We start from the raw sequence: 13889 nt of genomic DNA, 5'->3' as shown, positions 1-13889 counted from the left end.
CCCCCTACACCGGAACGCAGCTGCTCTGGTCCTCCCGCACCTTCCACTAGGCAGAGGCCGCAGAGCCCGACCTTCCATACCTGCAAAACGGGGCGAGTGGGGAATGAAGGCTGGCGGGAAGCCTGGGTCCCAGAGACCGGGTGAGCAAGGTCGGGGGCATACGCTCCGTCCCTTCTGGAACCGCACCCCGCCCCCTTTCCGCTCTTGCTACCTGAGGCCTCTGACCCCTGACCCCGACGCCCGGGGTGGCTGAGGGCGCCGAGAGGGCGCTCCACACACGTCGGGCGGGCGGCTGAGGGAAGGAGTCGACGCCCCGAAGTGGGCCTCTCAGGCAGGGCCTGGCGGGGCCCCTCGCGGCCCGGGGCCCTCCGGCGCCTCTGAGGCCGCGGTGGACTGGCCGGGCCGGGCCGGGGGAGGGACAGCAGCAGGTGATGACGGCCGGGCCCGGGGCTATAAATAGGGGCGCGCGTCAGCCGCGGGCGAGAGAGGCGGCAGGCGGCGCGGGCCTGACGGGCAGGGGCCGGAGGCGGGCAGGGCCGGCAGCAGCATGGGGTCGCGGAGGGCCCCCGGCCGCGGCTGGGGCTCGGGCGGACGGTATGAGGCGGGGGGCGACGGCGAGGACGACGGGCCGGTGTGGATCCCCAGCCCCGCCAGCCGCAGCTACCTGCTCAGCGTGCGGCCCGAGACCAGGTGAGTCGTGCCCTGGGGGCCGGGCCGGTGGCCCGGGCAGGCAGGCGAGCGGAGGCTGCGAGCGAGGCCTCAGAAGGGGCCCCGCCCGGCCTGTGGAGATCGTGGGGGCCGCCGGATCGGCCCTGAGGGCCCTTCAGGGTCCCCCTGGCCTCTGCCGGCTCCGTGGGCCTCAGGCCTCAGGCCATGCGAGGCCCTGGGGACGAGGAAGGCCTACTTTGGGGTGATTTCCCAGGGTCCCGAGTGGCTCCTTATCTCCCCACCTCACTCCCGCCCTCCTGTACCCTCACCCCACGCTCAGCTACTCTCTGGCCTCGGATTCCACAGCCCGAGATAAGGAAAGCCAGACGGGCTGACATTCCTGCTGGCTGACGGGGAGGGGTAGAACATTCTCGGGAGTGGGCCGGAGGCGTGGGGGGGGGCGAGGGGGGGGATGCCAGAGGCACTGCCCTGAGGGGCTCTGCTTAGTTCAGGAGTCACTGGGAAGAAATAAACTGTGCAAAGAAGGTGCTTCCTCTGGGCCCTGGTCTTTCCTGGGATCTTGGTGGGGGCTGGTGAGGTGAAGGGGTGGCCTGAAATGCTGGTCAGTCTGCCTGAGGATTCAGAGCTCGAGGCTCTGAGGCCGCCAATCGCCCTGCCCAGTTTCGGGGAATGGGTGCCATCCCCAGCATGCCAAGGAAAGGAGCCCGAATGATTCTCTTCCAAGAGTTGAAGAGGTATGGTTGCTTTGTTTTAGGAGCTAGGCTACCCGCAGGTGGAAAGACTCGCAAGACAGTAGATTGGCATTTTGGCCCTCAAGGGCTTCTCTGGTGGCTCAGACAGTAAAGCATCTGCCTGCAATGCTGGAGACAGGGGTTCTATCCCTGGGTTGGGAAGATCTTCTGGAGTAGGAAACAGCAACCTACTCCAAGATACTTGCCTGGAAAATCCCGTGGAAAGAGGAGCCTGGCGGGGGCTACATACGGTTGCAAAGAGTCGGACAGGACTGAGCTAGTCTCTTGGCCCTCAAAGGCACACAGAGACATGTGTATTACCATGAAGATGGACACTTCCTGTCTCCTCTGGGCAGCTTAGTTTCCCTCCAGCTCTGGAGTCTATTCCAAAGGGAATTGTGATGAATGACTAGTGGGTGAGTGGTTGTGTCGCTGCCCCAGAACTTGGCTAATCATAGGTTATATACGGAAAACAGCCTTCCTCTGAGAAGCTGCCTGGGGACCTCTTGTCCTCCATTCTTAAAATGGCACAAAAACAGACATCAAGGACATTCAGGAAAAGTCCCAGGCACTTCCTCGTGGATTGGCTGAGTTCTGTTGACCTTGGCGTTGGAAAAGTTCAAATGTAACCAGAACCGGTTTCTGCATAAAACTCGTCAAACGGTGTCACATGTCTGGGGCAGGGCGGAGGGCTGATGTTAGTGACTGAGTCAGACTTGCCAAGGCCCCTGGCTGCCAAGAAAGCATGCCCCTTCCTCTAACCACTGGATCTATGGAAAAACTGGAATGAAATGTGTGTATTTATCCAGTCCGTGGTGAAGCTGACTGCCCTGTGGGAGCCTCAACAATTGTCTCACACTTGTAACCGAGATAGTGTCTAGGCTTTGCCTCCTCCTTCTATGTCTGGCCCTTGTCAGTACCAGTGGTACAGCAGAAGAGGGATGCAGGGCCCTTCTTGGAGACAGCATTGAGGCGGCTTGCAAACCAAACATAACTGGGAGGTCAGGGGAATGGGGCTGTTAGGAAAAAGGGTTAGCAGTTGTATGGTAGATACAGTTACACATCTCATGAGCAGTGTGTCAGCCTGAGAACTGCAGGTGGGTTAGAAGTGTCTGGTTTAGGTCCCTTTGGGCCTAAGTGAGAATGGTCTTAAATGGAGATTCTTTTCATCAAGTGCTTGGAGAGGCAGGGCTGAGACATTGGGAGAGAGGGAGAGAGGCCAAGACTGTGGCCTGTGGGCTTGCCCCTTCTAGGTGGCCACAGACCAGCCAGGTCCTGAGGCACCAGGAAGGCCAGGTTTCTCTCACCTCTGGGAAAGCCTCTGGCCAAGGAGGGGAGACTATGACAGTGAATGGGGCTGTTGGGGACTTGAGGTGGGGCAGGGGCCAGTTCATAGTTCTCTGTCAAGACCTGACTCTTGTGTTAGAGCAGGTAACCATACAGCCTTCTGTCTCTCAGAGCAACCTGAATGCCTGTGGGGATGGGAAGAGGGGCCAAGAGATGAAGAAAGAGGGTTCCTTGAGGGCTTCGTCAGCTAACCCTGGCTCCTGAGCCCTGACTCTTTCAGAATTCTGACTGAGAGGCAAATTCTTGCCCACTTACTCCTGACTTCAACCTTTCCTGGGTTTACTTCCATACATATCTATCATGGAGCTTGTGAGTCATCATTCTGTGAGCCTTGGGAAGGTGGGCTGCCCCTGTGAGCTGATGGACAGCTGCAGTGGGAGCCAGGTACTAGAAGCTATGGCCCAAGTCTAGAACTTGTCTTCCTGTGCATTCCTTTCTCCAACCCTGGGCGGATTTCCAATCCATAGTTAGCTCAGGAGTGAGAGGTCCAACATGCATGTAACCCCCCAAAACTGTTGCCCCAACTTCTTGTAGATCCAACCTCACTTTTATGGGAAGATGGCGCCTGGATGAGCTAGAGAAGGTTAAGGAACAACAGTCAGGTGTTTGTAGTTATAACTGGATTGTGAGGGACATTGAGATGTTCCAGAAATCTCTGCCTCCTCATTTCTTGGATGCCCTGGCCCAAGTGGGCCCAGAGGAGCAGTAGAGCCAGTGATATTTGCTGTAGTTTTGTGACATCTCTTCTGTTCAGCTTGGGTAAAGCAGATTGTCTAGGGCTTTCAGGAAAACTGAGGCATCAGGCCAGGACTTTCTGAAGGCCTTTTGTATCCCAGAATATATGAAAGCCAGGAGGAATGGGAGGCCCCAGCTTCTAGGAACAGTCCTGGTTCCCCCCACCTCCCAGGCCTACTTTTCTCCTTTATGAAGAAACTTTTCCTTCATGGGCCCTGAATTTCTATTCTATAAAATGAAAGTATCAAGAACGTTTTTAGGCCTATTTATCCCATCACTGAGCTTCCCTAGTGGCTCAGTGGTAAAGAATCCACCTGCCAATGCAGGAGATGCAGGTTCCATCCCTGGATTGGGAAGATCCCTTGGAGTAGGAAATGGCAACCCACTCCAATATTGTTGTCTGGGAAATCCTATGGATAGAAGTACCTGGTAGGCTACAGTCCATGAGGTTGCAAAAGTCAGACATGACTGAGCGACTAAACAACAACAACATCCCAACATTTGATGCCTCTGATTCAGACCCCCTCACAGTCAGTAATCGGGGAGTTCCTGGGTGAGAGCCCTGAGCCAACCTCTGGCTCAGCCAGCAGGTCACAGGCACCTTTTGAAGACAAGGTGCCTTCACTGCCTGGGACTCCTCCTTACATGGCTGATTAAGGATGAGGCCCGGAGAAAGCAGGATGAGGCTGGGGAACTCTAGCCCTGGAGAGAGCCAGGGAGGGGCCACTGTCACAGCTCAGTCCCTTGCCCACTTTCAGGTGGAAGCTGTCATTTCCTGTGAATTAGCTGATTCTCCCTGTCCCCTTCCCAGGGAAGAAATCCAGACCCAGCAAAGGAGAAATCTCTCCATTCTAAGGAGAAAGGCAAAGGAAGTCCATGATAAGGAAAGGATGGAGTTGACCAGTGCCTTGAAACCATGGGAAGTCTGCCCTCATGGCCTCCGGAGGATTTTTAAGGCTCTGAACAAAGGCAACTGCATTCTGGAGCAGCAGCTTCTCTGGGGGTAGGGCTGTTCAGGTCTGAAGGCTGTACTTCCCTAGTGGTATCCATAAATCCAGGCACACAGAAGTGGAAGCCATGTTTGGGGCAGAAGATGAATTTGTTTTTCGGTTTTTTTTGGTATACAGATACAGGCTGTCAGTGGTTAGGGATTCAGACTGACAGTACTGTTGAACAGATTGGGCTGTTGATAATGAAGGGAGAGCTGTTCTCACGGTGGGTCCAGCTGAAGGGAGAGTGTAGTTGGGGGGGCGGAGGCCTGAGATCTCCCAGAGAACTGTGTCCCTAGACCCCTCTGGAGATACTTGTGTTGGAAGGAGTGGAGGTAGAGGTAAAAGTTGGCTCATACCCATTGGATCTCCACTGAGGGGGCAGCTCTGTGTGATCCTCACCCTGCATTGGCCTACCCAGCCCCCAGCTGGTTTCGGCTCTCAGCTGTCCTGGGGCAGGAGGGGTGATCAGCATCATGGGCCTTGTGCTGGTCTGACCCAACTGGGTGCCTCCTGGCTCCTGCTGAATTAACTGCTTTGTTTTCCTTCTCTTCTTGACTCTCCCAGCTGGTTTGCCTTGCGTGGCCTTTTTAACCATACTTTAACATATTAATGGGTGTTCTTTAAGCCACCTGTCTCCTTCCCAGCCTCTGAGGGGATTTCCGGGAACTGGGGGCTCTTCTCCCCCAAAAGGTCGAGGGTTGAAGCAGGAGCTGCCCCCCCCCCCGCCCCCTGCAGCTGGTGTGCTGCTGAAGCGGGGAGATGTGCCAGGCAGCTATGAGTGACTCAAGGACCCAGGACACACCTTTCTTAAAGCTCAGCCCCGAGGGGCCTCCCTCCTGCCTAATCATTTCCCTGGACCCTGCTACACTTAACAAGTTCTTGGTTTCAGATACATGGGTGTCCGGTGGTGAGGCCACTTGCTAACTGGAGCTGGCCAAGTAAGACAGCTGGTCCCTTTTAATAGAAAGGCCCTTGGGCCCCAGATGGTGGCCGATTAATACTTTGCCTACTGTTGTTGATTTCACCTCCTCCTCTCTTTGCTTTTTTGGCCTAATGATTCCGTTTGCTGTTTTTGCTTAGCTTATCAAGCAACCGGTTGTCTCACCCCAGCTCTGGAAGGTAAACGCACCATTGCATTACATTTCTCTGACTGCTTTTTTTTTTTTTCTTGGGTCTGGGCACTGAGGGGTCTCTGGGTGGCTGCTTGTGCACTAATAACCAAGCTGCATGGGGTGAGGGGAGCGGAGAGAGTGGTTGGGGAGGGTGTGAGTGGGCACTCAGTGAGCATGGATCTCACGGGGGCCAGAGTTGATGCTTGCATGGATCATTTGAAGGGGGTGCTGGGACCCAGAGATAGGCAGGGGTTCCCAAGATGCCTGCAACTCTATCTCTGTGTCCCTAGAATAGGCACCATGGGACCAGAGCAGAGAGCCTCCAGTCACATGACCCATTTCCCCCTCAGCCTAGGTTTTCATGGTTTTTGTAACCACATATCTATGGTTTTCGTAACCACATATCTAGGTTTGACACCTTATTGTCTGTCTTCTAACCATGGCTACTTCCTTTAAAAAAACTTTTTTTCCTCACTCCCTTAAATTCTCCTTCTGTTATCTCCTTCTCTGAATTTCCCTCTCCTTTGACTTCTCTCCACCCCTGCAGACTGTGAACTCTGTGAGGTCAGGGCTATCATGTGAGTGTCTTTCTGTGTTAACTTGTTCTCTGAATCAGCTTCAGAGACAGAGCAGGACCCCAGCAGGCCCGCAGTCAGAGTTTGCCTGTTGAACGACTGTCCTCTTACCTCCTTAACTGGAGATAGTTCTCCACCCCTGGCTGAACTGACAATTGTGATCAAAATGGGAACGTTTCCTGGCTACTTTCCACCACTTGGGTCTCCTCCCAGACTCTGGTAGATCTAGGGAAGAGTTGGCCGTAGTTTCTTCACACAGAAAGATTTCTGCATAGCTAACTGGTTTCTGAATAGCTAATAACATATACAGGGATAGTCAGTAGCTACTATGTACGTTTCCTGTGATAGGGATGGATACTGAAGGGGCAGAAGACAGGGTATCCAGCTCATTCAAAGCGGAGTGTGGTAAGTGCTAAAAGAGAGTTTGGAAGTTTATTTAAAGCAAGGTAAATACCAAACCTATGGGCAGGATTAGGCTCCTTTGGAGATGTTGAAAACCGGTGATGATTCTGGAGTTCTATAGAGATACATGATTAGGCTGTGATATTCTTATGAATTCATGGAGTTGGAAGGACTTGGAGGTGTCAGGGTAGGACTAGACCATTTCCAGGTGCGTGGACTTCCTGGCTTCCCAGGAGACTGGAAGCAGCAGACTTGGAGTCCGTCTCATGTCTGAGTGGTTTGGAAAATAGGAACAAAAAGCTGGTGACAATTTATTAGAATATGATAGTATATGCAGTGACTCTGTCCCTGCCAAATGCACCCTGGATCCACTTTCCTAGAGGGTGTTTTCCTAGCTATACTTTTCAGCAGGTTACTTAGGATTTTCCATTATAAGAATGTTATAATACAGTTAGGACCTCATCTGAAAAGTTGAAAAGATAAGCATTCTTTCTTATAAAACAAAAATAATGAAATAACTACCTTGTTGTTAAATATCTAGCCTGAGCACTTGTCTGCAAATTTTCTTGAAGCCTGATTTCCCTGTTTTCCTCACTTACCCAGTTGCTTATTTTCTTAGGCTTGTCCAAGCAGCTTCATCCCTAAGAGCCTAGGCTGAGTATGAGAGCCAGGTTCATATTCATGAGTAGGTTAAGATTCAGATTAGGTAGGGAGAACATAATTAGGGATGTTTTGAATTAGTTGCAAAATCATAGAAGTCCAATGACTTTTGGCAGGGCAGTTTCCTCTAGAAACTGCTGGTTGGGAGTTGGTATTCCCTAAAGTCAGAAATTGCTGGTAGTATGAGAGCAGTGAGAAATGTTTTCAGATGTTGTAACTCCCAAGTGTCAGAGAGCTGACGGTCTAGATCCTGAAGGATCCTCTCTTTTCGAGTGAATTAAAAGAGAAAGGAAAGGACAGTAGTTTCTTCCAACAGTAAGCTACAAGAAGACAGTTCTTACAACTGTCTAGTAAGTTACTTAGGTTCCAGGTGGGAGCGTGGCAGGGAGTGTTATGGCAGCCTTCACCACAGTCCCTAGTTGGGATCCTCTTTCTGGGTAGTCTTTCTGGGGTAGGGCTCCTGTCAGCTTCCCAGAGACCCAGGCATCTGCGATCCTGTGCAGAGACGGCTGGACCCCTCTCAGTCCAGAAGTCTTACTTGATTTCAGGCCTTCCTTCTGGGATGCAAGCTTTCTCCTCAAACTCAAGTCTGGAATGACATCCACAGAGATGGTCAGCTGAATGGGGATGCCCTCCCAACAAAGCAGGGCTGTAGCTCCTGTCTGCTTGTGTTCCCACAGACTCTTACCTGCCCCTGTGGAGAGGTCACAGGCAGACACACACTGCTCACGGGCAACCGCCCCTTCTTCCGAGGCACAGAGCAAAGCAGCCTTGATCTGTCTGCCCCCCAGCAGTTCTTCCTGCTCCTCCTCACATCATCCCTCACAGTCCTCCCTGCTGCTTACCAGAGGGTGTGTGGGTTTGGGGCGGGAAGAGGAGGGCTGGGCACGGCTTGTGCACCACACAACCTGGCTATGTGGTTACACGTCACGCCTAGGGATGCATTGTGTCTCTGCTGGCCCATGAAGGGTTTGGCATGGTGGTTTGCTGCTTGTGGGCAGGCAGGAGAGGACTGTCAATGCTGAGCAGTGCTGGTGAGTCTGTGTTCAACTCAGTGAGCCCACAAATGCCTCTGAGTTCTGGGAGATGGACTTTCACGAGGGAACCAAAAGCCCGGACTCTCACATGGGTGGATCTGTTTGTGATTGGCAGTCCTGCTGGTAGGTCCTGGAGCTGCTAGTATTCACTTCAGCATGTGGTACCCACCGGGGAGCAAGGGAGCCATGGTTGGCTTTCCACTGAAGGTCCATAGCCCTGTGTAGGGTCAGGATTCATTTGAATCTTTCTTTTCTGATACTCCTAGGAACTAGAGGCTGCCATTGGGTCTAGACCCCTGGCATTGGCCAGCTTGTTCTTTGTCTTCTATGGGTCTATCCTCACAAAGGCAGGGGCTTTTCTTCTGACCCCTGAGCTCCTGGGACCTGTTATCCTTGGGGTCAGCTGGCTTTCCCTCCATGGCATGAATGGAGGCTCTGCTATGCTGAGACCTCCATCTTTGAAGCTGGGCCTGTCCATGTGTATGTCTCCCCCATGCACGAGCTTACCTGGAGATGAAAGGTGGAGTGTGAAGCCAGGCCCCCCAATAAGGATGGAATGGGAAGGCCAGGACTAGTGGTCTGGCATGCACAGGAGCCTGGTCCCTGGTCAGAAGGGACCTATTTTAACGGGTCTGGGTCAGGATTCCATTCAGCCCCTGGTCACTTCCCTGCCCCCATCCTGGCCACGAGACCTAGGTCTCCTGAAGAAAGACTTGCCCAGGTGCTGGAGCCATGGCTACAGGATGCTGGATGGACATGGTAAGATATAAGCCACCTTGGACCACTCCAGGCCATGGCATCGTGCAGTGGAGATAGGAGAAACGTTGCTCTGAACAGTTCTTTGCCTTTCCTAGGAGCACCTTCTGCTCCATCATTGCTCAGCTAACAGAGGAGACCCAGCCGCTATTTGAGACCACACTCAAGTCCCGGGCTGTGTCCGAGGACAGCGATGTCAAGTTCACCTGCATCGTCACAGGTAATGAAGCTGTCTGTATGATCCATGCCAGGGCTGCTGTCAGGGTCCAAGGGGTCTGTGGGCACAGGCGTGGAGAGGGGGTGGCTGTGCAAGTTGTCATTGGTCTTCTTAGCTTTCTCTCCAGTTTAACTTCTCCATGTGGGCGGGGGTCCCTTCCTCCTCCCACTCTGAAGCCACACATACACCCTGCTGTTCTTCAAAACTTGTCTTCCATATAGGTTCCTCACACTCAGACATACTTATGCGACTGATGAATCTTATTCCAAGGAAAGAAGCTCTCTAGCTGAAAGAGGTTTTCAAGGCCATCTTCTCAAATATTCCCATTTTACAGCTGAGTAGTTTGAGACTTTGGAGTCTCAAGCCTGATAGACAGTAATATATAGTGATTCTGAATGCAGACCCTGGCTGGAGTCAGGCTGCCTGGCTTAGGATGCTGGCTTGTCCCCTTTCCAGTTATATGATATTGAGTACCTCATCTGCAAAGTGGAGACTAATGGTATGAATGCAAAACATTTGGAATAATACCTGGCTTATAGTAAGTACCATATAAGTGTTAGCAATTGGCTATCATTATGTGCATTTCACCGAATTCCATGGTGGAATTTGAAGCAACAGGTTGGCAGAATAGAAAGAGAGAGATACTCCTTGGAAGGGGAGGGTAAAGGGGTGAGGGCTAGGAAGCTGGCTCTGGGCATTGCCCCTCTCCCACACCTCCCAGCACTGGCTCCCATGGCACTAATGCCACCAGGGCTGTAGGAGTCACCTACGGGCCCTACCTCTCCCAGCTCTGCAGCCATCAGGTCAAGGTTCTCTCCGAGAGCCCCCTCCCCCATTTTTTTCCCAGTAAATCAAAAGCATTGATGCCCTTGATGACATGCCAGCAGTGACATGCCCTGATTCTGGGGAGCGTGTCTGCCCCAGCCAGCTGAACAACTTCTCTAGGATTGGGTTCCCTGGGCAGTTTTCACCTTGCCCAGAACCTTCTGAGCTCCCAACTGAGAATATTTCCCAGGACACAGAGGTGTGCTTGCATCCCTCACCTTTGTACAGCGCAACACATTTTGCAAAATTTATCTGGTTCCATTGTTGTTGAATTCTTACAAAACCCAGTGAAGTCAGTGCTATTATTAGTCAGATTTTATAGAGAAGGATACTAGAATAGGTTAGGTGACTTGCCAAAGCCCACGAAGTTTGCAAAGAGATGCTGCTGTTGCACTCTGCAGCATCTGATGCTGCTTGCTTATGCCTGCATCTGCTGCATTACGCTGGCAGTAGCCATTTTCTAGGAAAACTCAGCTCTTTCACAACACCATGCTGTTGCATCTGTTATTTTCTCCATATAGAACATCCTTAATCCTTTTTAACGAAACTTAATTTTTATTTCATCAAATTAATATATTACAAATAGCTTAAGATTTCAAATTGAACTAAAAATGCAGTTATCAAAATACAGCCATTCACCCCTCTCATCAATTTGCCTTCCCAGAAGCAACTGTGTTTAGCCTTTAGCACTTTCTTATGATGTGTACACATTTCTGTAATGCTGGTGTAGTATGTGAATACTGCTAACTTTTGAGTCTTCAAGTTTAGATGCTACCCAGTCTTCCTGTTATAGTAGAGAGGAAATTAGCTCTTTTTACAGTTATTTTCTCTGCTTCATCTCACTTACCTTCTAAAAATAGTTATATCATAATTTTGTTTAATCGATATTTACTGTTTATTAGTCTCTGCAATATTAGTCATAACTGAACATTGTAGTATACTATGATTATATTTCTTTCTTCTGTTTTTCATAAGGTTAGTCCTTTCTTTAATTTTTCTTTTAATTAGCTATTTAGTGTCTATGACTAAATTTTCTTATACTTTCTAATAGCCTTTTAAAACAACTTTCCACAAGATTGATACCATCAGTTCTCTGTCAGCTTCTTTCCTTAGAGACATCCCTATTCTATTTGAACTGTACTGGGTCTTCCCTTTGCCCTTCTCCTGAGCTTGATTCTGTTTAATGGGTCTCATGTCTTCCTTTTTCTTGGTTTACTCTCTGGCTTTATTGAGCTACATCTAGTGGCTTCTTCAGGTCCCAAAGATGGTACAACAGCGGGAGGCATTATGATGACAAACTCTCAGCCTTTCTCTCCTTTGAGTCATCCTGTTCCAGTGTGACTTGGTTGCTCTGTGTGTCTGGTACACAGTTGTCATCTTAGGATCTCCCTTCATCATCATCCTGCGGGTTCCCTTTACCTTTCCTGTAATGGACTTCCTGTTTTTCTGTATTCTACGTTTGTCTCTTTCTTGACTTACATTCTTATTTTGTTAGCTTCCTAGGAGGAATATATGGTAAATAAATTTATGTCTGAAAATGTCTTTATTTATTTACTTGCTTTACTCTTGATGGAAAGTTTGGCTAGGTATAGAATTCTAAGTTGAAAATAATTTTCCTTCAGAATTTTGAAAACTTTTCTGCAGGTTGCCTTCTTGCTTCCAGTGTTACTGTTTAGAGCAGGAGGGCAGATTGATTCCTGATTCTGTATAGGAGGCTGGTTTTCCTCTCTGGAATCTTTTAAGAATGTTTGATATTTCATAATGGTGTATCTTGATACGAGTGTCTTCATCCAGGGGCATACTTGAACACTTTCAGTATGGAAACTGACGGCCTTTAGTTCTGAGAAATTTGAGATTATTTTGATCTTGATTTCTTCCTCCTGCTTTCTCTGTCCTTTCTTTCTGGAACACCTGTGCATTTCTCCTCCCTGGACTCATTTTCTTACCTTTTCTTCCCTTTCAACTATTTGTCTTTTTGTTCTTCTTGAGAGATTTCTTCAGTATTATCTTTCAACTCTTTTGTTGGGTTTTTAATTTCTAAGAGTTTTTAAAAAATTTTTTTCTAAAGCATTCTGTTCTTCTCATGAACATTTTCTCTAAACTCTCTGAGAGTAGTAACAGTAGTTTTCTAAAAGTTTCCTATGTAGTTTATGTTTCTTCCAGTTTGCTTTTTTTCTATTTAATTATTTTGGTTCTTCATCTCCTAATTATAGGGTTTCCTCAGATATCTAGTAATCTTTGGTTGTCAGATAATTATTACAAATAGGAGACTAAAAAGCTGATTGGAAGTTCTGAGCAAGCAGGAGGAGCCTGAAACCTTGGGTCTTCACTCCAGGGTGACCTGGCCACCACTAGAGTTGGGAAGTGACAAAATGAGTTTCTTTAGTTACTTTCTCTTGGACTAGCTAGATTCCATAATAAGTTCTCTTCTTGTGTCTTGCTGAGTTTTCTGGAAGCTCTGCAGATTAGAGGGTTGGATGGGCTTCCAGGATAGAATATTTCTTTCATAGATATGTCTTTCCATAGAAAATTCATGCCCTCAACAGTGCTGGCTTACTTTCAGGGCAAAGTTTTACTTTTCTAGATACTAAACCTCATCTTTGGACATGTTGGGGAAGGAGCAGTTGGTTACCCAGTGGTATGGAGTGGGTGAGGAAATCCAGAGACCTGTTTTCCACACCCTTTTTAACTTCTCCTCCTTTCCCTTTATACCCAGTCCCAGAGGTATCTGGTGGCCAGTTCCTGTGCTCTTTGGGGATTTTCTGGTGTTCAAAGGAAAGTTCTCAGTTTCTTGTCTTAGGGTTAAGCTGCCTTGAGTCTGTTAAGTCAGTTTCTACTTGTCCATCTGCTTTCCAGCTTTCAAAATATTGTTGTTCCTGTTGCTTTCATTTCACACACACACACACACACACACACACACGCTTTCCTGGTCACTCAGACACACACACACACACACACACACACACACGCTTTCCTGGACACACACACACACACACACACGCTTTCCTGGTCACTCAGACACACACACACACACACGCTTTCCTGGTCACTCAGACACACACACACACACACGCTTTGCTGGACACACACACACAGACACACACACACACGCATGCTTTCCTGGTCACTCAGATGGTGAAGAGTCTGCTTTCAATGCAGGAGACATGGGTTCAAGTCCCTGGGTTGGGAAGATCACCTGGAGAAGGGAGTGACAACCCACCCAGGATTTTTGCCTGGAGAATTCCATGGACAGAGGAACCTGTCAGGGCTACAACCCATGGGGTTGCAGAGTCAGACATGACTGAGCAACTAACACACATACACACATATATATTTTTAATAAAAAACTTACTAATGTGGTTTAGTGGGTTTGGGTGAGAGAGTGAAAGTAGATGGTATGCTCATGCTGCTTTTTACCTAGAAGCCTGGCAAATTCCTTCTCATCTTTCAAGGCCCAGCTCAACCAACTTACCCTCTAGGAGGTAATCTCCAGCATTTCCACAGAGAGCTCTTGCTGTGCCTTTCACAGTGCAACTTCTTGGTTCCTACTTCTCTCTCCCCATAAGACCATGAGACAGAGCATACCCCTGACTCCTCATGCAGCAGGCTCGAAGAAGGTGCTCAGTACATGTTTGCAAGTATGACTGCGGTGACCCTGACTCTGCTGACGACACCTTCCACATTGCCTGTTCACTGCATCTGCAGCCTCAGTGCCTTGACAACAGCAGCTGCTGCAGGAGCCTCCCTCCTGTCCTTCTTCCATTCTGTCCTTTGTAGCCACGGACTCTGAGAACAACGTGCTGAAGGTGACCTGAGTCTGACTTATAGAGT

The 13889-nt window shown here is 49.6% G+C and overlaps 1 protein-coding gene across 2 annotated transcripts in view; it reads left to right on the top strand.

Annotated features, from left to right (window-relative positions):
* The first annotated feature begins 456 nt into the window (after positions 1-456).
* Positions 457-13889, top strand: part of ALPK3 (alpha kinase 3) — a 56345-nt gene continuing 42912 nt past the window's right edge. The window contains exons 1-3 of one of the 2 annotated variants that reach the window (XM_055417877.2): positions 457-690; positions 5555-5593; positions 9115-9236. In XM_055417877.2, coding sequence (XP_055273852.2) covers positions 548-690; positions 5555-5593; positions 9115-9236 — 304 coding nt within the window. In that variant the 5' untranslated portion in view covers positions 457-547. The remainder of the gene's footprint in view (positions 691-5554; positions 5594-9114; positions 9237-13889) is intronic. The other variant, XM_088829604.1, reaches the window with a different exon arrangement.

This window comes from Moschus berezovskii, chromosome 21 (assembly GCF_049115385.1).
Source record: "Moschus berezovskii isolate FMDL1 chromosome 21, NW_MosBer_1.0, whole genome shotgun sequence".
In the NCBI taxonomy this organism is placed as follows: Eukaryota; Metazoa; Chordata; class Mammalia; order Artiodactyla; family Moschidae; genus Moschus; species Moschus berezovskii.
The sequence above is the reverse complement of the archived record's forward strand: the minus strand, read 5'-3'. Positions and strand labels throughout refer to the sequence as shown.